At 30.2% G+C, this 27537-nt stretch overlaps 5 protein-coding genes across 27 annotated transcripts in view; 3 read left to right on the top strand and 2 right to left on the bottom strand.

The window, feature by feature from the left end:
* The window catches only part of LOC122631285 (glutamate-gated chloride channel), a 94762-nt gene extending 72785 nt beyond the window's left edge, over nt 1-21977 (bottom strand). For 11 of the 20 annotated variants that reach the window (XM_043816778.1, XM_043816779.1, XM_043816781.1 and 8 more), the window contains exon 1: nt 20785-21976. The gene's annotated coding sequence lies outside the window, so the exon portion shown is untranslated. Of the gene's footprint in view, nt 1-20784 lie in introns of all 20 variants that reach the window. The other 9 variants (XM_043816789.1, XM_043816790.1, XM_043816791.1 and 6 more) reach the window with 3 other exon arrangements.
* On the top strand, nt 5734-8005 carry LOC122631291 (trypsin-3-like). The gene is made up of 2 exons (XM_043816812.1): nt 5734-5888; nt 6564-8005. Exons 1-2 carry the CDS (start codon nt 5840-5842, stop codon nt 7307-7309), a joined length of 795 nt encoding a protein of 264 aa, XP_043672747.1. The 5' UTR covers nt 5734-5839; the 3' UTR covers nt 7310-8005.
* On the top strand, nt 8541-9881 carry LOC122631292 (trypsin-1-like). Its single transcript, XM_043816813.1, has 3 exons — nt 8541-8676; nt 8797-9050; nt 9172-9881. Exons 1-3 carry the CDS (start codon nt 8631-8633, stop codon nt 9658-9660), a joined length of 789 nt encoding a protein of 262 aa, XP_043672748.1. The 5' UTR covers nt 8541-8630; the 3' UTR covers nt 9661-9881.
* LOC122631294 (trypsin 5G1-like) lies at nt 19294-24203 on the top strand. 3 transcript variants are annotated; one of them, XM_043816817.1, is made up of 6 exons: nt 19327-19398; nt 23000-23071; nt 23177-23265; nt 23358-23610; nt 23703-23855; nt 23937-24203. In XM_043816817.1, exons 2-6 carry the CDS (start codon nt 23003-23005, stop codon nt 24087-24089), a joined length of 717 nt encoding a protein of 238 aa, XP_043672752.1. In that variant the 5' UTR covers nt 19327-19398; nt 23000-23002; the 3' UTR covers nt 24090-24203. The 3 variants fall into 3 exon arrangements, with proteins under 3 accessions (XP_043672753.1, XP_043672752.1, XP_043672751.1); XM_043816818.1 differs by lacking the exon at nt 23000-23071 and having other exon boundaries at nt 19294-19398; nt 23937-24198; XM_043816816.1 differs by lacking the exon at nt 19327-19398 and having other exon boundaries at nt 22885-23071; nt 23937-24200.
* A 116-nt stretch (nt 24204-24319) lies between these two features.
* Nucleotides 24320-27203, bottom strand: LOC122631288 (flavin-containing monooxygenase FMO GS-OX-like 2). Of its 2 annotated transcripts, none has more exons than XM_043816806.1 (7): nt 26422-27203; nt 25969-26177; nt 25744-25885; nt 25507-25643; nt 25221-25424; nt 24831-25116; nt 24320-24676 (listed from the first exon to the last, which is right to left on the bottom strand). In XM_043816806.1, the coding sequence occupies exons 2-7, from the start codon at nt 26175-26177 to the stop codon at nt 24377-24379; spliced, it is 1278 nt and encodes a 425-aa protein (XP_043672741.1). In that variant the 5' UTR covers nt 26422-27203; the 3' UTR covers nt 24320-24376. The 2 variants fall into 2 exon arrangements, with proteins under 2 accessions (XP_043672741.1, XP_043672739.1); XM_043816804.1 differs by having other exon boundaries at nt 26928-27203.
* Nucleotides 27204-27537: the final 334 nt, after the last annotated feature.

The raw sequence follows: 27537 nt of genomic DNA, 5'->3' as shown, positions 1-27537 counted from the left end.
GAGAAAAAGAAAAAGATAAATAAAATATTTTTAAAAAAAGAAAAGAAAAAACAAGAGAGAAAAAGAGAAAATATTAGATTCATTTTGCTTGAAAATACATATTTCCTATCTTCTTTTCTCTCTCTCTCTCTCTCTCTCTCTCTCTCTCTCTTTTTCTCTTTCTTTATTTGCCATGGGAAGTTCAGTTTACACGACAAGGGGAAGCAAAACGCATCCCTGTCTTTGATGAACCGGATACACCATGCTACGAACATACTCGAGTGTCTAGCGAACAGCATGTTGTCGGTATACTGTTGACAGCTCTCGATAAAACTTTTCACGTGATTGCCGGTGAATACATCAGTAGAATGTAATGAGTAAAAAGAGAAACACAGAAAACATCAAATTCCAAATACAAACATCAAATGCAAATACAAATATACATATATATATATATATATATATATATATATATATATATATACGTATATCGTACGTATATACGTACATGCGTAGATGCATAGGTACAAGTGCTATTACATTTGTAACGTGGATGATAATCCATTGACAATATTTTCCTTCATCGTGAATCATTTCACACGAGTTACTTTTTCATTTCATACCGAGATTTGTCGAATAAAAACGAATTTCCTAGGAAACGAGAAGAACTAAATCGCTAGGTAGGTTGATAGATTGATCCGAATGGATGGCTATCAATTCTACACCCACTTGGTAACGAATTCGTCTACACGCATAGTACGACATATGTATATATATATATATATATATATATGTATGTATATGTATGAGAGGAGATCCTGGCTATCGGCCTTTTAATTAAATGCCCTGTCATGAGTACCGTTCGATTCCATATTCGTTGAAAACGAACACCCATGTAGGATCCAATGAATGCCGAATTTAACGTTCGAAAATATTCCTCTCGATTGTCATCCAATTTTTATTCTAACGTCGTTTGTGACATAATTTTTGATAAATTTCGTGATCATCGATAATCCAACGTCTAATCGATCGTTATCTAACTCGATAGCGTTCAACTGTACGTTCAAATATCTTTCATAATCTTGTTAAAGGATCAAGATATTGGCAACATATGTGCATTTATAATCACTAAACAACTATATTTTCGTTTCTTCGTGATTTATAGATCAATGTCGTTATAAATCTTTGTTAACAAGTTTAACGAACAGATTTTCAAGTCAAATTTATTATTTGGTTTAATTCATCTTTTTTTTTATCTTCTTTCTTCGATACTGTTGTATTCTTTTTTTGATTAAATAATAAATGTATTACATATATATATATATATATATATATATGTATATGCAATACTATATTATACTATATCACAAGCTAGATATACATTTATATTTATATTAAATATATATACACACACTTGCTAACAAAAGTTAAGAAACAAATTTGCCCATTTTTATACAATATTCCTTATCTTCCAAAATACATAGATTGAAACTAAAAATAACATAATGAAATAACATTGCATAGATCAATAAACAATTTTTTTTCTCGTTAGTAAGTATATATATATATATATTACTTGTCAGTAGATCTATTTATTATAATATATATTAGATACCCATATTATATATATACACACACACATATATTCTTTTATTTTTCTTTCGTTCATGAAATGAAACACATGTTACGAATTAGCAAATCGAGAAGTATTAAAGTTGGCACGCACACACGTTCTAACTCAGTATACGAGTTTCGCGTCAGTTATATCGACCCGATTTTGCAGTTACTCGAAATAGAAAACGTACTTCCCTAGAGGCTTAGCTCTTTATCTCCTACTTTCGACTCGGGATGTATTCTCTGATTCTAACTCCTCGGAAATGCATCGAATCTCACATTTCTAATATGCCAAGTTACTATTTATCGATCTCTCTTACATGAGTCACCAAAACGTAGATAGTTTTCTATCACCATAATTTCAGGAAGCGTTATTAGTTCGCTTCTCAATCTGGAATGCGTCCAAAGATTGAAATTATTTCACGCCAGTGTTGCTGCAACCTTTATAAGAGAAGCAATATCTGTATCTGTATATGTATGTATGTGGATATATGTGTATTGGGAAAACGACTATGTCTGTGATATGGCTAGATCCTTGCCGAGCTTAAAGAAGGAAACTTTGAGGGTTTTATTTTTATCCCAGGAGAAAGAACTACAATACCAACACAAACTAGTTTACACCAGGACACTTATTCCCTTTGGATCTGGCATCCAATTCGTAACGATAATGTCCTTAGGAAATTCTTAAGAATCTAAAAGTTTTTTTCACATTAAAAGTATCTCATGTTACTTTTATTGTGAAAAAAAGTGATGTGTATATATGTGTATCAAATGTGATTTGAAACACATATATATATATATATATATATATATATATATATACAAAATAAAAAATAAAAAATATATAAAAGAGAAATATATATAACATATATATGTATATATATTTGAAATCGATTTAGATATGGCCGATGAAGAATATCGCTTTCTAATTTTTATTGACAGATTTGTTCGAAATAAACATGACTTATATTCTATTATGATATCTTTTATTCCTTTTTTTTTTTTATTTAACAAATCCAATATATCATTATTGTTTTAATTATTTTAGAATAATCTCATTATATACTAATTAAAAGCTATAAAACGATATCTAAATCGATAATAAGCATCTACAGATTATTGATCTAAGCATTAAGAATAGAAATATCAGAATGATATCTTACGGATAGTATCGATAATTAGTTTTTTTTCTTTTCTCTCGAATTTTTATGTTCAAAAAAAAAAAAAGAATATACATACAATTTATTCGTGAAGTAAGATCGTAAATGACGAATAGACAAATTTCGTGTTACCTATCGAGTTCTCCCATCACTTGGCTAATACACAAAATGAGAATGAGAAAGAACTTGTAGAATTCAGCAGAGATGTTACGTAAAAGATTAGTATTACCTCAGCATTAGACTCGACAGGCTAATAAAAATAACGATGATATTACGAATTTCAAGCCTACAGGATGTAATTAACAAAAACATTAATCTGATAAATGAAATTATTATAAGTTCGGTTAATGAATTAATTCTAATCTGGGTTACTTCTTATTCGTTTTGTTACGAGATTAGGAATCGTAGGAATAGTGAGAGTAGTCGAATTTGAGATCTTAGGACAACTCGAATTAAGACAACGTGTTTTGTATATTATACGTATATAGTGTGTGTGTGTATGTATATATATAATGTAATATAACTTTCTTGTATATATAATATACAATATATACATAATTGTGTGTGTATGTATATATATATATATATATATATATATATATATATATACAGTTATACAAGTCACTCTTTTCTTACAATTATAGATAACAATAATGATGACAACGTAGGCGGTAAAGTGAAACGTAACAAAAATTAATAATACGATTGTTGGAAGTCGCAAGAGAAGTTTTTAGTAAAAATATAAAGTTACAAGACACGATCAAACAATTATAATTTTATCGTGAAATCAAAATTTGAGTAAAATCCAAATTTTTCTAATCATGATGTGTATAGATTTAACAATCGGTAAGTAAATACTAAATATCGCTAAGTAAATACTAGCGAGCACTCTAAACATCAAATGTGATAAAGCAATAGCTATTTTAGATAAGTCAAAAATATCTAAATTTCAGATTCTCTCTCCTAATACACACACACATATATATATATATAAACACACACACACACATAAAAGATATCAGATTCATCCTTTCATCCTATCCCATTTCGATGATGAGGAAGAAAACGTGATAGAAATAAAATAGGAACGAATTTATTTTTTTCTAAGGGATACGATCGATGACCTCAATTTCGAAAGATCGAAAAGTGTTAAATTGAATGGTCGTATAGTCGATAGTGACGTAGTAAGCATCAAGAGATTCTTTTACCAAATTAGCGTCATGAAATGCGGGTAATACAACCTTTGTAATAGTTCATCACGAAAAATCGTGTGCTGTGGCAAGAATATATCATACATCGATTGCATTGAATTAGTAATAAAATTATTAGAGAATCACCGATTCCTTGTGAAACCTATCATTATATTGATCGTTACATTCAACGTGATGATTTCAAAAATACAGTAGAAGATTTCACAATTTCATTGATCCACGTAATCATTTCATTCGAAATTTAGCAAAATGATCCAACCGACTTTACTTTACGACAGAAATGACAAAATTCATTTTGTCACGAGACAATGATTGTTACACTGTAGAACAGAATAGTATCAAAGATATTTCTTAATATTATCACTCGGTAATAATCGTGGTACTTCAACTGAAAAGAAAATCTATGCCGAAAAATTCACAAGGTCTAAAGGACACTTAACAAAGTTACTCGAGTAGTCCCTTGGCCATCAATGAAAAACTGGGTGGTATCGTCTCCCTTGGGGACTTGGTTTTGCAGCACCCAACAACACTCCTGAAGTTTACACCGAAGTGCCGACTTATCGAGATTGGATACGTGCCAAGTCTGGAGTCTAAGCTGGTCTTTATGTACCATCGCAATGTCGAGTTTGTTAGTTAAAGAGAATTTTTCTTTAATAGCAGAGAAAGAGAGAGGGATACTCCGATCTTTAATTATCTACTTCACAATTATCCACTTGTTCACAATTTTGTCAAACAATTAAACGTCATATAAAATATTACGAAATGTATTTCATTTGTAAATATTAATTGAATTTGTTTTTAATAAAAATAATATTTAATATCAATATGTTATATCAATAAAAAATTAATTTTCTATTATCATTTTCGATCTTTAGGAATGTAGATCTTTAAAATCTAGATAACAGACATGTTTATGTGTATTTTATTAATGATAAAGTTATTATTGTTAAAGACATGACGTTTTTTTAGAAACTAACGTCTAACATTTCTATTTTTGTCATACATAGGTCGCTGACTGTATAGTATACGCATTGTACTTATGATACTTCTCGAGAGATCTTCGGTATTTCGATGAAATGCCGGAAAGTATTTTCTAGAGAATTTCGATAGAAATGTATTCTAGCGACGAGGAAACGGGTTTGTCGAATTTGAAGTGTATAATGCGAATATATTTGAAGATAGAGTCAGGAATTGAAATAAGGGAAAGAAATGAGAAAAGTTTACGACTTATATATAAAATACATATCTTTTAATCGATTAACTTGAGAAAAACTCACATGAATGATCTTGAAATCTCTTTAAAATTGAATAATACTACTTATTAAAATAATAATATTTATTAAATAATAATATGTATTAAAATAATTAAAATAATTAAACTCTAAAATAATGCTTGCTCTAATAAACGTCTTTTCCTTTCTATTTTTATTTTTCTTTAATAAAATATCTAAACGTGATTTATGTTCCACGAATTAATATTTCTTTCTCATTAATACAAAAATATTTCGAGATAATTTTGATTCGTTTTATATATACCACATCGATAATTTTGTAACAACATATGATAAAAATACTATGATTTAAAGAGATCGTTTTGAAATAGATGATCAACACGGAACGATGCGATCTAGTCGAAACGTTATCCGTGCTATCGATAGACACGGATAAAGAATAAGAAACGTAGTTAGATAAAACACTTGAGAAAAAGAGATCGCGAACAATGATACAGTTGATCCGATTAGTTTAAGGAATTAAATAAAGTGGGAGAAATGAAATCACGACGTAGCGATTTGTCGAGATATAAATGCTTGACACACTAACGTCGAACTATCAGAAACTATTTTGGATTTGTACGAGACAAATAAAATCGAGAAAATGAAGAACTTGTTCGTTGTTATCAACATACTGGTAATCGCTGTATCAGGTAAGTCTCAAATCATTCTCTCTATCATAGCAAATTTTTAATAGAAGTTGATGTTAAAAAAAAAAACGAATGAAAAAGAACCAGAGAAAAATTGTATATTCTTGAAAGATAATATTCTTATCTATCAGAAAAAAAATGATCAAAAGAATATCCACGTTTTAAAAATAAAAAAAAAAAAATAAACCCCTTCAAGACGTAAGAACATCGTCCTTTAAATTCTTATAAAAAATATATCGTTAGAAATATTACGCGAACTAAGATACCCCCAATAGTTCATTCCAAAGATCTTGAGCATAGTATATAAAGATAAAGAGAAAAAAAGAGAGAGAGAGAGAGAGAGAGAGACGGAGAAAGTATAATCTCTGGTTACGAAAGTAAAACGAAACTAGTTGAATCGTGAGAAAAACTTATCGCGATCTCAACGATTCATTCCCGTTCTTTGATAAGCCAGCTTCTCTCCAACACGAATTCTTTCTACGTCTTGCGTGATTAATCGATTCGTGATTGGATTTCAAACTAGTGAAACGAAACAAATAATTTAGAACTTGGAATAATCGATGAAATCCAAATAAAAAAAAAAAAAAAGAAAAAAAAAGAAAAAAAATAAGGAAAAAGAAAGAAAAAAAAAAGAACAAAAGATACTAACAAATTAAAAAAAACAAATTGTTCTCACAGCCGTGCCAAGCGATTTGCCAAGGATAATGGGCCGAATATTTCCAGAGGGACGTATAATTGGCGGAGAAAATACAAAGATTATAGAAGTCCCTTATCAAGTTAGTATTCTAAACTTAGGCTCACATTACTGTGGCGGAAGCATAATCAATAACGAATGGATTCTCACGGCTGGGCATTGCGCTGGGAAACCCTTATCCCATTATAGCGTTCGTACTGGATCGGATAAATCTACTTCCGGTGGTAGCGTCCATATTGTATCAGGAATATATCGACACGAAAACTTCTCATCTACCCCTAAGGGTGTACCATTGAACGACATCGCCCTTCTTCATCTTTCAAAACCCATCGAAGAAAACGAAACGCAAAAATCGATAACGTTGTTCTCGAGAGATGAAAAGGTCGAAGCAGGAAGTATCGCGATTATCACTGGCTGGGGTAAAACAAACCATGGTATACCGGAGTTTCTACAAACAGTGACAATTCCAATCATCGAGAAAGTCGATTGTTACGAAGCATATGAAAAATTATTCGGTGGTATAGGTGAAAATCAAATCTGCGCGGCATATCCCCAAGGTGGAAAGGATGCTTGCCAAGGTGATTCTGGCGGTCCTTTGACCATAAACGGTCGCCAAGCTGGTATAGTTTCTTGGGGTAATGGTTGTGCGCTTAAAGGATATCCCGGTGTTTACACCGAAATCTCCAAATATCACGACTGGATCACTAAGATAACTAATCTCGAATTGTAAATTTCCTATTGTTTGTTGTCCTGTCTCTCTCTCTCTCTCTCTCTCTCTCTCTCTCTCTCTCTCTCTCTCTCTCTCTCTCTCTCTCTCTTCCTCCCTTCTTCATACCTTTCTATCCCTTCCGTACAACGTAAGTTTACATCTGTACATCTTTCTGACACGTCTGCAATTAAACAGATAAGTTAAATTAAGAGCGATCGAACCAATGATAAGAAGAAGGGGACCGACGTTTTCGTTTGAGTAAACGAGAGAAATATACATAGAACGTAACCGAATTGTAGGAGAAGAAGCCGCACTTACGATCACTACTACTAACGACTATCTATAATACATATGTAGCTATCTATGTTTGAGTTTGCGTTTTCCCTCACGAACGTCTGTAAACATAGACTCGTGCGTAAATCGTTTCCGATTAAATGACCAAGCTAAATACGAGACCACCTGCATACACTATTGCTGATCTCTCTCCAAAAAGCCACACGTCTTGGTCGATGAATTATCTAGAAAACCTGACGAGAAATATTAACGCATTCGATATATTCTAGATATAACATTATAAATAGGATACATAGAAATAATTAAAGAGATAATTTTATTCTCATTTTTAAATTACCGATACACTTTTATATTCTCAAATTTATCTCATTATTGTGTAAAAATTTTTAATAAAAGATATTCATCGCAATGTACATGTAATTCGTACCTCCTTCCTTTCTTAATCAAACATACGAAACAAAGATTTAAATCTAAATGAATGATTAAATATAGAGAAGATAAAAAGATACCATATTTAATTCTGGATGATTTATTTTTTAATGCTTATACAAGTTCGTTAAGTAAAGACAAATAAAAATCTTGAAGAAAATAAAAAGATGAATATACGCACACACATACACGTATATATGTATATACCGTTCGATATTGTGGAAGGTCATGAAAAGAAATTTCGATTTAAGCGTATGATCGACAACAAAGGTGACTTAAAAAATCTTATTTATCGTAATCCTCTATCACAGAGAATTAGCGACACAGAATATCTCTAACAAAAGAATTATAATTAATTTTATTGATTGATGAGACAAACCTCGATGAAAAAAATCGTTATCAGTCTACGAGATATACCTGGGGATTTATATCGTATTTGTAAATGAATGAATCAAGTTAACATTATACAAAACGTTCAAGATATATCGATTTCATAAAAAAAACCGTTTGGAAAATTCTATTGTAATCTCTGTCTGAAATCATTATATTGCAAATTCGAGTTTCATATAAATAAACGTCAGACGATACCGAGTACATCAAACATTCGAAAGAAGTCAACATGTTCACACAATTAACAATTGTTTTCCTCATTGCTGTTGCAGTTGGTGAGTAATAGACATACACACACACTAACATTCTGAATTAATATGGGTATTCATTATTTAAATATTCTACCGAGCAATAATTTGCAACTTCATTGAAACGTTATACATAAAATATTATAGCGGATCCTATTCCGAGGCAACTACCTTTGAACCCTTACACGCCAAATGGTTTCATCGTCGGTGGTGCAGATGTAGACATCGAGGAAGTACCTTATCAAGTGTCTTTACAAGCATACGGTTTTGGTTTCTGTGGTGGTAGCATCATTAATAAAAACTGGGTGCTTACTGCAGCTCATTGTGCGATCTACTCAGCAGAAACGATAACTGTACGTGCTGGGACAACTACGAAGAGTTCAGGAGGTAGCAAACATAAGGTACGTTTATTACCAAGGTTTGAGAGGAAAAAAAAAAAAAAGGAGAAAATTGATCGATCCATTCACTTGATTCTCAATATTTCGTCATGATCTTTTAATTAAACGAATATAAATATAACAGGTGGCAGAGATCATCAAACACGAGAAATTCAGCACCAACATCTATGGTGTCCCTCAAAACGACGTGGCATTGATCCGTCTAGCAGATCCATTCGAACTCGATGAAAAACGTCAACCAATTTCTTTGTTCGAGGCAAAAGAAGAATCTGTTCCTGGAGTAAAAGCTACGATCACTGGCTGGGGTGTAACTTATCAAGGTGGTACAACTTCGGATAAACTTCAGATCGTCAACATTCCAGTTGTCTCGAAGGCAGAATGCAACGATGCTTATATTTCGTTCGGTGGAGTACCAGCTGGACAAATTTGTGCAGCTTACCCACAAGGTGGCAAGGACGCTTGCCAAGGTGACTCTGGTGGTCCTCTTGCTATCGATGGTCGATTAGCTGGTATAGTCTCTTGGGGTAATGGATGTGCGAAGAAAGGATATCCCGGTGTTTACACCGAGATAGCAGCTTACCGCGACTGGATCGATTCCAAGTTAAAAGCTTAAATTCGATACTGGACCGATTTTATCGATCGACCAATGATATTTCTTTTATTTGTTTCTTAACATTATTATTTTCTTGTCAAATGGACTAGTACTGGATAATTCTTGTAATACGTAGGTACTATTACTTCTACTTGATAGTACTCGTGAGGCAAGAGTTTCATGTACTTTCTAGATATACATATGTATTCCTAACAATCGAAATAAATGCATGAAGGTTAAAATAGCAGTTAAGTTCATGATAACCCACCAACCCCCTGGAGTCTATCGATTCTACCTACTCTACCACAGAAGAATGAATTCTATTGAAGGTAAAAGATCGAAATGAGATATATCTAGCTTATAGAAAGTGGGTATCCAAGTGGCTAGCTATATATACGTCTCACGTTGCGTTTCAATCGGTTCTGTCGATTGGCTCGGTTCAGGAAAGAGCAAAGGAAGGGAGTCAATCGATTGGAAGGGAAAGTAGTGCTGCTCTCATTTCATGTTTTTCACGAAACTTTTCCAACGTGTGCCCTTTCAAAGCTTTCTGGCCTTCTTTTCTTTTTTTAACTTCTTTCTCTTTCTTCTACATATTTATTTTTTCTTTTTAATCCTTTTTCCCTTTTACTTCATCCTTTTTCCTCGCGTCTCTTCACGAGAATGGATTTTCGTTCGATGATGTTAGAAAAGTATCAAAAATGCAGGAAATATATACACACACTCACACACATACCGTACTCTCGAAACTGTTTTACTAACGTATTTGATCTTCCAAGTGGCTTTCGAGACGCTTTTGAGTAGCAACACGTTCCTATAGATCTACATTCTTATGTATATTCTACTTAGATAAACGATAAGTCAGTACTTCATGTTTCATGTACAAAGTTTATACTTGTATAGTTTCCGTATTCCATATGATATTAATGAAAAATGAAAATATTAGACAATTCAATTTTTAATTTATTCATAACTCACCAAATATAATACATTCAAATCTGTCCTAATTTACTAACTAAATTTCCTACCTTGAAACCGTATTTCCAACCAGCGTTTCATTAATTCATACGATAAGTACAATTAGAACAATTAATCCATTTAAAACTACAAATTATTTGCAAACATTCTTGTATTATAAATTCGTATAAAAGATAATCAACAATGAAAATAAATACGATCCTTAGATCGATTTGAAAAGTATCGTCAAATAAGAAAGATTATATTGGAGTTGTTAATTAACGATCGAGAATCCTTCAAACTCGATTATAAAGTTATCGGAAACGTTTGTTCAAGTTATATCCGGCCTCTTTATCACTTTGTTATCACACAATCGAATCATTCGAATGTATAGAGTCTGAATAATATCAATGGGACTACAAATAGCGGGTTAATTCAGAAAACGATCGAAAGGATCATTATCTAATGTAATTAACGGGATAGAGAACGAAACCTTCGATAATTCGTAAGTTCGAAATTAATGGTTAATTAAAACAGGATCTTTTTTTCTTGTTCTCTTTTTTCAATCGATAGACAAAATCAACTTAATAAATACATGTTTTTTCGATTTTACCAAAGGATTTATTCTGAGAAAGAAGGAAAGAAAAAAAAACTGATAAGCGTTCCAAAACGATGAAAGAGAACGAAAGAATTCACGTACGAAAGACGTAAAATCGCAAGTAGGTTAAATATATGAAGTTTTATGTTCGGTTTGGCCCCGGAGGCATCGAAAATGCTTGCCAAAGGTGATTTCCTAGATTCCCATTAGTCATATAGGTTTATCTCCGAAACGATTTTATGGTAACGATAATGTAACATGAAAAAAAATCCGTGTTGTATTTTTAATATACTTTTCTCAATGTTATACTATATCCTACAAAGTATGATCGAACGATCATTGACGACAGAAATTAGTGAACGAGTTAGTAGAAAATAAGTTATAGTAAAAGATACTAGTATGATATACTAGTATAGTGAAAAAAAAATTTTTTTTTTGCTTCTTTCGTAAGAATGAACTCTACTTGTCAAGTACGTTACTCTTGCCAAAAGAAGTAAAGAAGAACAGGAAGAAAGTGGGTCCGATTTGAGAAGTATAAAGATGGACTTTGGTGGGACTTAATAGGAACTCTTTTTGAAAGCCAGCCAAACGCGACGAATACCGCAATAGGAAAGAATCTTTAGATCGTAGAGAGGAAGAAGAAGAAGAAGGATGAGAAGAGATGTCCATTGCTCTTGGCTGAACAATTTGAGAAGTTTAACACATACACATAAACACAGATTCACATCTCTGTGTTAACACTTAGCATGAAAGAAATTTTTCTTTTTATCGGCTAAAATCTGTTCCATTCTTTTTTTCTTTTCTATATGAGGTGTCTTGCACGAAAATATCTCTTTTACTATTGCTATCGTTTAATAGACTGTGACACGATAAAAGTCTCTCTCTCTCTCTCTCTCTCTCTCTCTCTCTCTCTCTCTCTCTCTCTCTCTCTTTCTCTCTCTCTCTTTATTGATTTTCATGGACCAACCATCTCGTCCGTCTACTTTTCTTTCTTATTCGATTAAAAGAAAGCACGATATACATATAATCGATGAATAAGGTTCGTCAAACGAAGTGAAGAATATGCAAGAAAAAACCAGGAGGAGACAAACAATCGACTCTTCCAATAAAATCAAGTCGATAACTTATTTTTAGATCACTTTTATAAACGTGGAGATAAGTAGAATAGGTATATACACACACATACACACACACATATATATATACGAATACATATACATATATATGTATATAATCATGTACGTTTGTATAATAGATGTTAGAGAACTCAACGAAGAAGGCCAAACTCTAATGTATCTACATAAACGGAGTTTATTCGGAGGAGAATATTTAGTATAAAGGTTCTAAAGAAAATACGATAATACAGAATTTTGTTTGTATTAATCCTACATACATACATACATACATACATACATACATACACACATACATACATACATACATACATACATACATACATACATACATACATACATACATACATACATACATACATACAACATTCATACATACATACATACATACATACATACAACATTCATACATACATACATACATACATACATACATACATACATACATACATACATACATACATACATACATATATATATTAAGAAAATCATCGACTAGAATAAATCGTAGAAAAAAAAATAAAAATCCAAAGGAAATATATATATATATCTAGACGAGATAATACGATCTAATGGATCGAATATGAGACCATCGATCTATGAAATTCGATTAACTCGTCAAAGTTTCTAAAGGTTCATGGCGAAAACACATGGCCTAAAAAAATATCAATTTTCTCTCAACGGGGGATGAGTTTCGTTACCTAGTTTGCAGCACGTTACGTGAAAATCCACGTTGTTAAAAGAAAATAAATATGTACATGGTCTTCGCCTATTTATATGTGTATATATATATATATATATATACATATATTTATGCATGAAAAAAGAAAAATAAAAATAGATCTTCTCAAAGCAGTCAGATGAATTTTATCTTTTAACTTTCCAGTGAATTCGTATGGAGCCACGCGGTCACTCGCTTTGGGTGAACTTTTGACCCCGTACCATGCGTTGCATTAACGCATATCCCATGAAAACTATGAAATATAATGCTTACATAAATATTTAGATATATATATATATATATATATATATATATATATATATGTATATATACTTTCTTTCATTTTAATCTAATTTCTCAATTTCTTGATTCTTTTCCCCCTTTTTTTATAAGAAGTTTAGAAAACGATAGGAATGATATTTTAAACGATAAAAAACTTAATTTTTTGTGTTATTTATATACACTTTCTTTCATGTTTGTTCAATTTTTCAACTTTGTATTCTTTTTCTTTCTTATTTTTTTGATCAAACTTAATAACAAGAGATGAGTCGTGGTAATTCGATATGAACTACTTTACATACAATGACGTCAACACTTTGAATATATTTCCTTGCCAATTATGTCAAATACGAAATCTCGACGTTCGCCAAATTAGGGATGACACGGTACTACTACTACTACTACTACTACTACTACTACTACTACTACTACTACTACAACTACTCCTGATGCTGCTATTGATATCTTTACGGTTTCTACCGTGAACTAATATCTTCACTGTCCTACTGCAAGTATTACACCATTGTTGTTGCGCATTAATAACACTAGTACGTAATATTGCTTTTACCACTACTACTGTTGATATTACTGATGCTATCACTGATATTGATATTACTAACATTGTTCTTCTTCACTAACTCTTTACTTCAACAATCTTCTCTCATAAATATTTCATTCGAAACTCTATCAATTCTTATATCACCTAAGTAATATACTATAAAATCAGATCTAAGTAATTTAAAAAAAAAAAGAAGAAGAAGAAGAAATAAGAAAAAGAAAAAATAGAAAAAAGAAAAATAATGAGATGCTGGAATATCAATAATAATTAATAATAAGTTTCTTAATGTTATATTTTATATCGTGTGTCGATTTAACGTATATAGTCGACATCGAGCGTTTCATTTCAATCACGAAAGTTATTTTAATGGATTAACGAGCAAATCACGATTCTTTCTAAATAAACGTGTTCATTATCTTACCCGGAAATTTTCTCATCTCATGCTGCTTTCCGTGCCCAGAGAGAATTTATTTATATGCTACACACAGAGAGATATCTGCTTTTATCGCATTTCTTTCTCTCTCTCTCTCTCTCTCTCTCTCTCTCTCTCTCTCTCTCTCTCTCTCTCTCTCTCTGTCTCTCTCTTATTTTAATTCTTAACTAATAGCAGATTTTAAATCTCACCGTCGAATTAATTAACTAAATACGTTTTTCTAATTAGATTAAAAACGCATAATCGGAATACAGAATGATATCAGCCATCTTGCTTGTTTAGCTAATGAAAAATTTCTTTGATCTTTCTTTCTTTCTTTTATTTTATTTTATTTTTTTTTTTTCCTTTCTTTTTTCTTTACTCATTTTTTCTATCGTCGAAATATTAATTATTAAATAAAAAAGAAAATGAAATAAAATAAACATGTCAGCATGGAAATAATCTCGGTCAATAATCCATCATCTTTCATCTCTTGCTAAACGCGTACATATATATGTTTTATGTATCTATGGAGTAAGTAAGGTAATGGCTTTTAAATGGCAACGATATCGTTGCATTAACCCTCCTGCAATTACTATTAACGAAGTTATCTGTGAGAGTTAGTCGCGAGATCGATCGAACGTCAGTCCATTCTCGTGAAAATACTGTAAGCAGATTGTCCCTCGACGGACAACGAAGATAAAGTGTTACATCACAGAGGATTACTCTAAGATTTATTAACAAAATATATCAATGTATGACAATATCTGTGAAATGAGTCTTCTATAATACCATGCAATATTTACGTATCTCTATTTTTTACATTTTATTTCATTCTATAAGGATTTTAAAATTGTTACTTCGCATACGAAATTTTTTTTATATATTTTAAATATAACTCTTAACATTTAACATATAGGATAATTATATGGCGTGGTATAAGTAATACTATATCTTTTCCCTATCATATATATATTTTTTTCTTTTTAGATCTTTTTCAATTAACTTCATTAATTAATTTCAATTTTAAATATTGAATTTCTTAAGCAAATAAAATTCTAATTATTTTAATGACGTAATATTTTTTTTAAATATATATATATATAAAGACACATACATATCAACATAGATAATATAAAGATATGTTCACGTACATCATGAAATCTCGTCGTGCTTAATCATTCATATAACGATTAAATAATCCTATTCAAAGCACCAATAGTTAAGTAATTATAGACTTTATACCTGGTGATCCATTCCCAACGATATCCAAAAGTAAGCTCTACTGTAATAAACCAACGTAACGATCGTTTCGGATGTTACGATCGTTCGTTTGTTCGTTCGTTCATTCGATAATCGTTACAAAGAAAATACGAAAAATAAACAAAGCATCATTCCCATCAACAGCGTGGACACGATACGAATTATATGAAAAATTTTGTTGATTTGTGAGTGAATAGAAAATCGATGATTGATAAATATCGTTGATATATGTACATTCTTGATAATTAAACATCTAAAATAATTACAAAATATATCCATTGATACGAATAATGTTTAAATGATCGATAATAGATAATCGATTTTGAGTTCTGTGTTACATCATCTTTTTATGTCTTCAAAAGACATTTCATATACAATGTGAAATTTATAGTATAATTTATATAACGGTAATTATCACTGTATTATTACAAGAAACAAATTTGAATTTGGACAAAATATATCGAGAGTATCACAAATATTCAAAATTTATGACATAACTTATATTATTTATTATTACTATATTATTATATATATTAATAAAAAGATACATCAAATGTAATGTTCATAAAAATCTAAATAGAAATAATATATTAGATAAATATTACAAATTTATATAATTCAAAATTTATGATATAACTTATGATGGTTAATATTATCATTGCATTATACTAATTATATTATAATTAATATTTAACAAACATTAATCTATCTTATACAAATCATATACGAACAATTAGATAATTTTTTAACAAAAAAGATAAAAAAAGGATCCGAAAGAAATATACTTCAATGTTATATGTTTACAGAGGATTAATAAAAAAAATATATATATAATGATTATATATATAATCTCGTAAAATAGGAGGTGTTCTTCGAAGTCTTCGAGTTAGCACGACATAAACGAAAAAGCTCTTCAACATCTTTGTCTTCATAACGTTACTTATGTTAGAATCCGAATGGTGTTAGTATTATAGCCTTACCAAGGGAAACATTTGTGCCAGATTTGACCACAACGAGTGTGAGCAACTGTACAAGGGTTTGTCTCACTTGATAACTCTTCCTAATGTGTTTTTATGGAAAATTGTGATACATTATTATCTTGTGAATTACGTATCCCTTGATTATATTTCGTCAAGGACCAAAAATTTGTTTAAGCTTTTCCTCTTTCTTTTAGCATTTTTTAATTCAAAGCAGAAAATAACAATGATAATCATAATTAATCCTTCGAATAATATGCGAGATTAAATGTGTAAATTTTGAATTTCATGCCGAAATAAATTAAAAGAAAAGTAGTCAAACTCGAGGACAAATATTTTGTTTATAAAGAAGAAGTGTTGGCTCATTAAATTTATTATAAATAATTTTCTAACATTTTTATAAAAATTTGATATATATAAAAGAATTATTCTTTTTATTAAATTGAACAAAAGCTAAAAAGTGCAATAGACAACTAAATATTCTATTATTGAATCAGTTAATAAATAATATAAGAATTTTTAGTAAAAAAAAAATGTTGTATACCATATAAAATACTGAAAATTCCAACATTATTTACTAATTAGCCTAATATCACTGTCCTTATAAACTACATGCATTTGATCTTAGTATTTAGAAAATTATTATTTGCAAGGATGCTTGTTGCATGTAAAACTGTCATCGTTAATTGTATAACATCTCATAAATTAGTTTAGTATTAGTTTAGAACTAGGAAAATCTACTCTTCAAAAGGTTAATTAACATTTAGTGAAACATGTTTTATACAAATCGGATTACAACGGAGCAAAACAGTCGAGTTGCACGAGTGTATGAGCTAACTGAAGAGGAAACATGTCCAAAAAGGATGTCTCGTTGTTTAACTAACTAATATAACCGTCCTACTGGATGATACTAAACATTATATTTACCTTATATTTTAACGTAACATGCACCTTTTGCATCGGTTGTTATTTATTGAATCAGTATTTTAAATAAATAAATAATCAGTATTTATAATAAAATATTAATACGTAATATGACGCAATACTTACACAACCCTGAGATTATTAATATTAATCAAAATATTTATACTGATTATTTATTTGACAAAATATTTAATTAATAAAAATAAAAAATATTTTTTTTTTCATATTTTACAAAAGATTAATTAAAAAAAAAATCTAATCAAACAAATAGAAGTGGTTTTACATCGAACGAGATTCGAAAGTTGTTCCTGAAAAATATAGCGATTTAATCTGTGATTTTACGTTCCTTTCGATACAAATGAAACGTCAAAATTAGCTGTATTTGAAAGTAAACGAAAGACTGGGAAATTAAATTCATAAACGAAAGAAAAGATATCTATATAGAAAGAGTATACATGTAGATTTTATGAAAAAGAACTAATACAGGATGAGCCAAAAATTCCTAAGTGATCTTAAAAATCAATTACTTCTTTCCGAAACTTTCTAAGCTCTATTTTTTTTTCAGATTGTAAAACTACAAGTCTAACAAAAAAAGTGTAAAAAGTCTCGTTAAAAAGTAATTGATTTTTAAAATTATCTAAAAACTTTTGACTCACCTAAGCACTTTCAACTCGCCCTATATAAATAAATGTAACGTAAGCCACCCCGTAAATATTTTCAGAAAAGAGAAAAAATGAAAGACAAAAAGAGAGATCGATTTACCAATACCTCTAGCAATTTTATGAGAAAAAGAAAGTCAAATTGACGATAGTTAAACCGAAAGAAAAGCCGCAAAGTAAGTACTTACTTAAAGTTATGCTTACAAAGTGCTTAGAAGTGAGTTGTTCTTGAAAATAAACGAACTTAATACTGTTACGAGTAATTATAAAATTTATAAAGATAGATAAATAAGTAAATCAAAAAAAAAAAGTGTAGAAGAATGAATAAGAAATGAAAGAAACGTGAAAGGATTATCGAATGAAAGTAATAAGATGAATAAGTTCAATTATGAAAGAAAATCGAATGAATGATCTAATAATAATAATAATAATAATAATAATAATAATAATAATAATAATAATAATAATAATAATAATAATAATAACAACAACAACAATAATATTAACAAAAACAGCAATAATAATAATTATAATAATGAATATTATAATCGTACATCAATGTGTAAACAGACATACATATATACACATTGCAAAGAACAGTAAACGCGTAGACGATCGGTACGATGGTAATACAAATATAGATAGATAGCGACATGAATATTTTATGCATTGAACGAAGGCCATACTATCGACCAAAGTGCAAATGAGTTTTGCACAACGTCGAAATAATTGAATAAACGAAGAATGGTGTCAAGCGAATATCTGTTCGAGTATCTTACGTAGAGGAAAGTAGTAAATAAATCGCAGTAACTTTCATTATTTGGCTTGTTAGAATTGGAATGAAAATTTGGATAAAAACGTGGATAAAATAAACAGTAATAATAAATATGTAAGTAAATAAGTGAATGAATGAATGAATGAATGAATGAATGAATGAATGAATGAACAAACGAATGAATGAAATTCATACATTTTTACAGAGTAATAATGCTCGTGTCCTTCGTCCTTTTAAATTTTTACGTGATACGAAGGTTTAAAAATGTAAATGTAAATGAAAATGAAAATGAAAAATAAAAAAAGAAGAAAGCAAAGAACAAAAAAAAAGGAAACAAAAATGAGAAATATAATAATAATTTCAACAACGACAAATTCGTTTCATTCGTACGCCTATGCTTTCGAGTTTACTGCCAAAACGTGGGAGAAATAAATAGAACGACCAGTACGCATGTTGGATCGAAGAGAAACGGAACGGTACAGAGAGGATTTTACGAAACGTAAATGTATGTATCTACACATATGGGTGTACATTTGTGAATATGTGTATGTACGTGTTACCTTTTTCTCTTCCCCCTCTTTCTGTGTCTATGTGTATATGTATATATGTGTATGTGCGCACGCGTACGCACAAGAGAGAAAATAACATTAAATTCTAATTTCTAAAACGGGAAATAAGAAGATTAAGCTCGGACGATCTAACTAGCCTAAGCTTTGCGTATACTTAAATAAAAAGCCAATCGTTTTTAACACGCTCTCTCAACAATCGTATGTACACGTTCGACTCGCTTCGCGACAATCGGATTACAGTCTCACATATAGGCATGTACACACGCACGCAATATAGTATAACATTTACACGTACATATACTCTCTCACAAATGCAAGGGATCGATTCTAGAATCGCGTGAGCTCGTTTATTCTCTTTCTATTTTATTATTATTATTATTATTATTTTCTTTTTTTTTTTTTTTATTATACTTTCCTCTCTTTCTATTCTTTTTATTTTCCTTTTCTTTTCAATCTCTCATAAATGCGGCAACAAAAAGTTCGTACTTTTAAGAGCGTTCTGTTGTCGCTTTGATAAACATAGCAAAGAACTTCGCGCGCACTAAAAGCCTAACCTCTTCTTCCTCTCTCTTTCTCTCTCCCTATATTTTGTCTTGGCATATATGCACAAAAATGTTCCATTAACAACGAATTTATTCATTACGAAGATCGACGTATTCTATTGTAATACTTAAAACCATTTAAATGCATACTTCTCTGTTTGAGATTTCTCTGTTTGAGATGTTTGATGTTTCGAAATAGTATGACGAAATTGTCTCGAATTAGAATGTTAAAATACCATTGTTATTTTGACAAGTTATATCTCGATAAGCTCAATGAAACGTTGGAGGAGAAAAAGAAAAAAAAAAAAAGACAAAAAAGATCGATATTTGCTAACGAAATTTCATTCACATGGTTTTATATATATATATATATATATATATATATATATATATATATATAAGTATGTATGTATGTATGTATGTATGTACGTATGTATGTAGACACGTACAGCGTACGTCATAATATTGAATCAAAGACAAAAGATTGAAATTTTACGCATTAGAATATAAAACGGTACAACATTTGGCGCTATTCTAAGAACTTCAAATTTCAACGATGTTGGCAAAGCGTAACCTCAAATTTACATTGGCCGTAAACGACGAAGATTTCGAAGTAATTCTCGTTTACAAAATTTAGCTACGCATCAATGAAAAATGTATATAGAATATTTTTTACATTATAAATATAGAATATAAAGGACGCGAAACGTAAAATCGTATTGTCGAAAAGATAAAGAAAGTTAAAATGGCGAACCCTCTCTTGTAACTCATTGGACTTACCATTGTTCACGTCGTCATCCGTTCGTCTTCGATTTTTCCAAGTCCATCCGTTCGGTAGAGAAAGACTGTCGATCTTCTTGATTTCCACAAAATTGATCGTTTCGATAGGAAAAACCGACGAGGAAATTCTCTTTTTTTTTTTTCTTCTTCTCGTACTACGTACTACATACGATCCCGTCAAAAGTGATTAATACTTAGTCGAAAGAGAAAACGCACCAATGACAATGACGACGATTAACGAATAACCAATCATCACGCTCGATTCAATCGCGCGAATTTAGTAGCCAATTCCACGCGGTTACGCGATCGCGTGTGACGTTCGATCCTGGTAATGATAGTTGTTCATTGGACAACAGAGAGTAGAAGAGAGACAGATGTAGATCAACTAAAAATTTTTAAGGAAGAAAAGAAAAATGACGACGGGTGAGAGGAGAATCTTACCGATATAATTTATCCTTTTTTTCTTCACTGTTCATTCTTCGTATTATTTTATCTATTTCTATTTATCTCTCTCTTTCTCTTTCTCTCTCTCTCTCTCTCTCTCTCTCTCTCTCTCTCTCTCTCTCTCTCTCTCTCTCTCTTTCTTTCGTTTACAAAGAGATTACCGAAGAAGGTTCGAGTACGAACGTGTGATTCCTTTGCTATGCTCGCGCGTTATGTCACTCGGAAGAGTTCCTGGCAAACGATCAAAAGAGATCGCTGACTCTGACCCTCTTTTCGCCCTCCCTCCCTCCTTCCCTCCCTCTCTCTCTCTCTCTCTCTCTCTCCTTTGCTATTTCTTTCTGTCTCGACCTAGAGGCCACGATAAACGTCGTATCTCTTTGTTCCCTTTTCTAATCCCCAAATATTGTTTTCTTTAGCAATTTAGAACCTCTCCTTTCCATCTCTCTCACACGTAAAAGATTTTCTAACACGAAGATAAAAATTTGTCTCGTACGTTTTTTCACGCGAATGAAAATACACGCGTTATTTGCGCATTACGTCAAATGTCTTATTCTCTGTAACAATCCTATCTCTCTTCTTTCATTTCCCCTTCTTCTTCTCTTTTTCTTCCCTTGTAGCCTGTTTCGCACGCACACACGTACGTACGCATGCACGCACGCACGCGCGCGCACACAGCACACACACACACGAGAAGGGGGCGCGCGCGCGTCCGCGAAGCTCCGCGGTGTCTTTCAGACTGAGGGTAGTTTCGTCGACGGTGGTTCAACTACATCACCGCCACCCTTCGACCAAAACTTATACTAAAATGTCGTCATTCGACCAACCGTCGTCCTTTCTTCTTCTTCTTCTTCTTCTTCTTGTTCTTCTTCTTCTTAAACGTTAGACGATCCTTCCTATATTCCTATTTGAATATTTTTTAATAAATATCACGTAAAATGTGATCTAAATAATATATACTTTCAAATAATTTATCTTATATTTTTTTGTTCTTTTCTCTTCTTTTCTTTTTTCTTTTTTTGTTAGCAAATAAGTATACGTTATCTTTTTGAAATATTTCACAGTTTTCTTTCTTCTTTACGTTGGAAATTTTTGATTATTTTATCGTAATATTTATTGCTTCTAATACATAATCGTGTCATTCGTTCAATAATATCTATTTATTTTTATTTATTTACGACATTAAAAAATTGTATTTTAACTTTTCGATTTGATCGTAATGTAACCTAAACCGACATCTTTAGGACAAATCTGAAAACGGTAGGATTTATTATAATCATAATAATTAATTTTCTCTTTAAATTAATAAAAAAAGTGCATTTATATGTTTGTAGATTATATAAACAATTATATAGATATATATGAAAACAATAATTACAATGATAAATAAGTTTCGATAATACGTTACTACAGTTTTATCGAATTCAAATCAACTACTTGTAAAAAAGATCGAAATTATACATATTATTGTTATCAAACTTAAGAATTGTTAAAGGTCACATTTTGAGGAAAAAAAGCAACGTCAGGGTTATTGTCGTCAAAATATTGTAATTTTATCGCTAAAATTGTTTACTGAAAGTATATAACTATCAAGAAAAAGATAATATTTTTGTATAAATTTGCTTATGCTTTAAAACAATATTAAAATCCATCGGAGCTTCTTTAAAAAAATATCATTTAAACGCTTCGAGTCTTTCTCTCTTCTTCGTAATAATAACAGCAATAAATCGTAAAACATACTTTTGTATATATTACAATTTTATATTACTAATAGAAAATGAATCTTCGATCAGCGAATAGAATTGTTGGAGGTGCATTTATAAATATTACGTCAATTCCATTCATGGTAAGATATCATAAACTTAATAAAAGTATTATAAACAAACATTAAAATGTATAAACAAAAACATTGTTAATTTGATTGATTCATTAATCGAATAATTTCATTTAGATCTCGATCATGCTGAAAGGACAACACATGTGTGGTGGTGGTATTCTCGACGAATATTCGGTTGTAACAGCGGGACATTGTGCCCAAGAGTAAGTTTGAATAATGACATAAATAAATAAATAAATAAATAAATAAATAAATAAATAAAAGAAGACATATTAAAATAAATATTCACTTGTAGAGTCGTCGGACGTATACACGATGTCCAAGTTCGTAGCGGATCTTCTTACGAAGACGAAGGTGGTATCATTCATAATGTGACGAAAATAACTGTGCATGAAAATTATAATCCTGATACAAACGATTACGATATCGCGGTGTTAAAAGTGAACCCACCTTTCAAGTATGATAATAGTACACAGTCATTAACAATAGCGAAGAATGAATCGACTGACAGTGATTTTGGCTTGATAGCTGGTTGGGGATATTTCCTGGTAAGAAAACAGTAACAATAAACATTTCGTTCGATACATCCAATTGTTTATAAATATTCCTAATAATGTTCAATATGATTTATAATTACAAGGATTTTGATCCGGTTCTCTCGAGACAATTACAATTTGTTTTATTACCAAAAGTACAGAGAGACGAATGTGAAAAAGATTATGCAAATGAACAAAAAATAGTTGAGACTCAAGTATGTTATGGATTTCGTAATGGAGGAAAGGATGCTTGTAAAGTAAGAATAATAATATAATAATTTTAGTTAAGTAGGAGTATTCGAACGATAATTATAATGTGTTATATTGTTTACACTTAGGGTGATTCAGGTGGACCAATAGTCAACATGGATCATGTTTTAATCGGTGTAACATCATGGGGTGATGGATGTGCAGAAGCAGGTAAGCCAGGTGTTTATACTGATGCTATTCTACTTCGTGATTGGATAAAGAAACAAATTGAAAAGGATTAATACGAAATTTGATGAAAGTAAAATAAAATACTATTATCTATGTCGATGATCTCAAAGAATATATTTATTGATACACATATTTACCAAAGTTATTGGTGCTTTATAAATATATATACATATTATAAATTATATACGTATATATATGTATTATATTATATATATTTATATATTTATATATATTATATTATATATATATTTATATATGTATTATATTATTTTATATTATATATATTCATATATATATATATATATACACATACGCATAATTTTACGATTCTTTAATATTGTCAATTAGATAAAGCGAGTTCCACATTTTTCCCATCCTCGGATATAACAAACTTAGCGTATTTATAACGCAAAAGATTAGCCTTTCTCTGTGAATGCCATGCAACATAACCAGCTTTATAAAATTGTGGAAGTCGATCAAATCCGCCTGCGTCTGCCAACGAATCGTTATATTCCCATTGCTCGGTCATCATCTTATGTGCGTGTCTTTTCTTCGAGGCTTTCAATTTCGAATCTTCGAGCATTTGAGATTTCGAAGGTAAAACAAGACGATTTTTTAAAAGACTCAAGAAATATTGTATCTATAGAAAAAATTCTTTTTTCTTTTATACGTTCTTCTTTCGACTGATTGCAAATGTTGAATTAAAAGATAACAACATTATTATTAAAATAAAAAAAAAAAAAGAAAGAGAAAAAAAATATGAAAAATATCTTTAGAGAAATAGATATTTATACCTGCATATGAAACATAGGAAAAGGTACAATTTGAGAAGGTATACCAATAATAGCCATTGTTTGATGTTCTATATTAATAAGATGCTTATACAACGGCGTTACGTAATTATCATCGACTCTGACGTCACAACTTTCGTCTAAGAAAGGAAAACTGTATTGGTATCCAGTACAATAAAGAAATACGTCAATGTTAACAGAAGTTCCATCTTTCAGGAAACATTTCGTTCCTTCCAATCTGTCAACTCCAACGACTTGTATCATGTTAGGTGGAAATACGCTCGTGAATCTATACATGTAAATAAAAGAAAAAATATATATACACACACACACATATATATATATATATGTATATGTATATACAAAAAAAAATAAAATTAATAATTTTAATACCTTTCTTGATTATGACTCAAATAAACGGTAGAGGAATGATCAGTTAAATCAATTCCAATATCGACACCAGAAGATGCAGCACCCAAAATTAATACAATTTTATCTTTAAATTCTTCTGGTTTTCTGTATGAATGACTATGCGTCACTATACCTGGAAAAGTGTCCATACCTTTTATAGCAGGCATATATGGTTCGAAATAATGTCTGAAAAAATAGAAGACAAAACAAACGATTAAGTGCTTCTATAAAAAGTTCCTATAAAAATGATATAGAAAATAAAATGTACCCATTACAAATCATAACTGCGTCGAATCGATGTTCCTCCGTACGTTGAGTACTTAAATGTTTAACACGTACCAACCATTTCTCCTCGTTGCTATTATCCAATTTAATTGGACGTATATTTTCAACTTTTACGTAAAACTACAGTAATTATATATATATGTATATAACAATATTCAATGTTTCGAGTTTTTGAAAAATTTTATATACGTTAAAAAGAAAATAATATATGATCGATCACCTGTATGTACCTACGTAGTTGAAAGTATTCTGTGTAATTATGTAAATAAGATAAAATTTCATTATGAGATATACAACATGGTTCTTCTGCATTCATTCTTATATAATCAGGAAAATTCATGATTTTTGCAGGTAAATTTGTTCTAAAAAAATTACTTTGTATATATCGTTGATAATAATAATAATAATGATAATAATAATAAAACGAGATATATTATTTGACAACCTTAAATTCTGATACATGCTCGAATGAATTGGTAAACCATTTTCGTTTAAACCAATTCGATCATTATATACCCAAGTACCACCAATGTCACCAGTTTGTTCGAATACCGTCGTTTCGATATTCGTATCTCCCGCCAAATGTCTGGCCGCACATAAGCCAGCTGCGCCTGCGCCAACTATGCATACTTTTTTGTTAACACTCTGCGCCATCTACACATTCGTAATAAAAATATACGTGAATGTGATCTATCGTGAGAACAGTCGGTAAAAAATAAAAAAGAAAATTTTTAACAATATATTTCTATTCTATCATTAACAAATATCATGTACCAATATATATTTTTGCTTATAGTAGATATTAATATAATTGTAAACGAAATTTTTGAGAAAAGTATTCTTTTTGAAGGTTATAAAGCTATATACAATAATTATATTTAAAACGTTTTCTACTTACTGTTTTCTTACTAAACTATTAGATAAGAACTTGGAGATGGTCGATGTTTTTTTATTTCTAGTCAATTATTAAAAATAAAGAAGTAGAAAATTTTAATTATTCTTTTATAATAATGTTATAACTGTAATATATTTTCTTTCTTATTTCAACGAAATGAAATACTTGTTTGATGATAAATTTTCAAAACTTCTAAATAACCATTGATTTTAACTTTTGTCTCTACTATACGATACAATACGCCAACTATTTTTCATAGATACTGAGGTCAATTTATGTGCCATCCTCTTTTTATATGTTTTAGAATTTATTGACAACGGAAAAAACAATACTAACGATAAGTTAAGGGAAACCGCAAATCAAGTTTGAATATATCCACGTATCAACATAACTCAAAAACCTAAATATCTTTGCTAAATGATAAGATACATATTCTGATAAGGATGTGAAAATGGTGATTTTTCTTATGTCCTAATTTATGATTGTAATAACAAAGCAAATTATCTCACGTTTTAAGATTGTTCATCAACTTTCGCTCGAAGCATGTGATCAGCGACAAGTATGGACAAAATATGAATTAAAACTATCTCTGCCATGTGTCTATCGTATCAGTGAATAACTTGTGTATATATAGCTTTCTCACACGTATACAATAATAGTGTGATGAAGTATGTAGCATTAATAGGTGTGAACTTACACCTTTCAGTCTCTCATGTTCATTGATTTCTTTTGATGAGTACGTGCTAGGAAAAACGCATTTATTTTTACGATATAAATGCATAAAGAATAATAAATATAATTGATATATACATAATGATGTAAAATATAATTTGCGACCAAAAATACGATTTTGACAAATATTTTGTGAAAAATAATAATTAGAGAATACTTATATATTAAATATTATTTCATATAAATATATATATATATATATATATATATATATATATATTTCTTTCTCTACTTCTTCTTCTTCTTATCATTAATCATTATTATATTATATAATATTATTATAATAATAACAATATCAAATGAACCATTCCTACAGGGAAAACCACAAAAGAATACTGTTGGAAGTTCTACCTTATAGATAGTGTGGAAATGAATTTATATTTTTAT

Source organism: Vespula pensylvanica, chromosome 8 (genome assembly GCF_014466175.1).
Source record: "Vespula pensylvanica isolate Volc-1 chromosome 8, ASM1446617v1, whole genome shotgun sequence".
Classification (NCBI taxonomy): domain Eukaryota; kingdom Metazoa; phylum Arthropoda; class Insecta; order Hymenoptera; family Vespidae; genus Vespula; species Vespula pensylvanica.
The sequence above is the reverse complement of the archived record's forward strand: the minus strand, read 5'-3'. Positions and strand labels throughout refer to the sequence as shown.

Bases quoted from the DNA above. Each gene is read 5' to 3' on its own strand.
- LOC122631291 (XM_043816812.1), top strand. From the start codon at position 5,840: ATGAAGAACTTGTTCGTTGTTATCAACATACTGGTAATCGCTGTATCA. The intron at 5,889-6,563 runs GTAAGTCTCAAA...TTGTTCTCACAG, and splicing joins ACTGGTAATCGCTGTATCAG to CCGTGCCAAGCGATTTGCCA.
- LOC122631292 (XM_043816813.1), top strand. From the start codon at position 8,631: ATGTTCACACAATTAACAATTGTTTTCCTCATTGCTGTTGCAGTTG. The intron at 8,677-8,796 runs GTGAGTAATAGA...AAAATATTATAG, and splicing joins CCTCATTGCTGTTGCAGTTG to CGGATCCTATTCCGAGGCAA. The intron at 9,051-9,171 runs GTACGTTTATTA...TAAATATAACAG, and splicing joins CAGGAGGTAGCAAACATAAG to GTGGCAGAGATCATCAAACA.
- LOC122631294 (XM_043816817.1), top strand. From the start codon at position 23,003: ATGAATCTTCGATCAGCGAATAGAATTGTTGGAGGTGCATTTATAAAT. The intron at 23,072-23,176 runs GTAAGATATCAT...AATTTCATTTAG, and splicing joins TTACGTCAATTCCATTCATG to ATCTCGATCATGCTGAAAGG. The intron at 23,611-23,702 runs GTAAGAAAACAG...TATAATTACAAG, and splicing joins CTGGTTGGGGATATTTCCTG to GATTTTGATCCGGTTCTCTC.
- LOC122631288 (XM_043816806.1), bottom strand. From the start codon at position 26,177: ATGGCGCAGAGTGTTAACAAAAAAGTATGCATAGTTGGCGCAGGCGCA. The intron at 25,425-25,506 runs GTACATTTTATT...CTATTTTTTCAG, and splicing joins GCAGTTATGATTTGTAATGG to ACATTATTTCGAACCATATA. The intron at 24,677-24,830 runs GTATAAATATCT...TTTTTTCTATAG, and splicing joins TTCCTATGTTTCATATGCAG to ATACAATATTTCTTGAGTCT.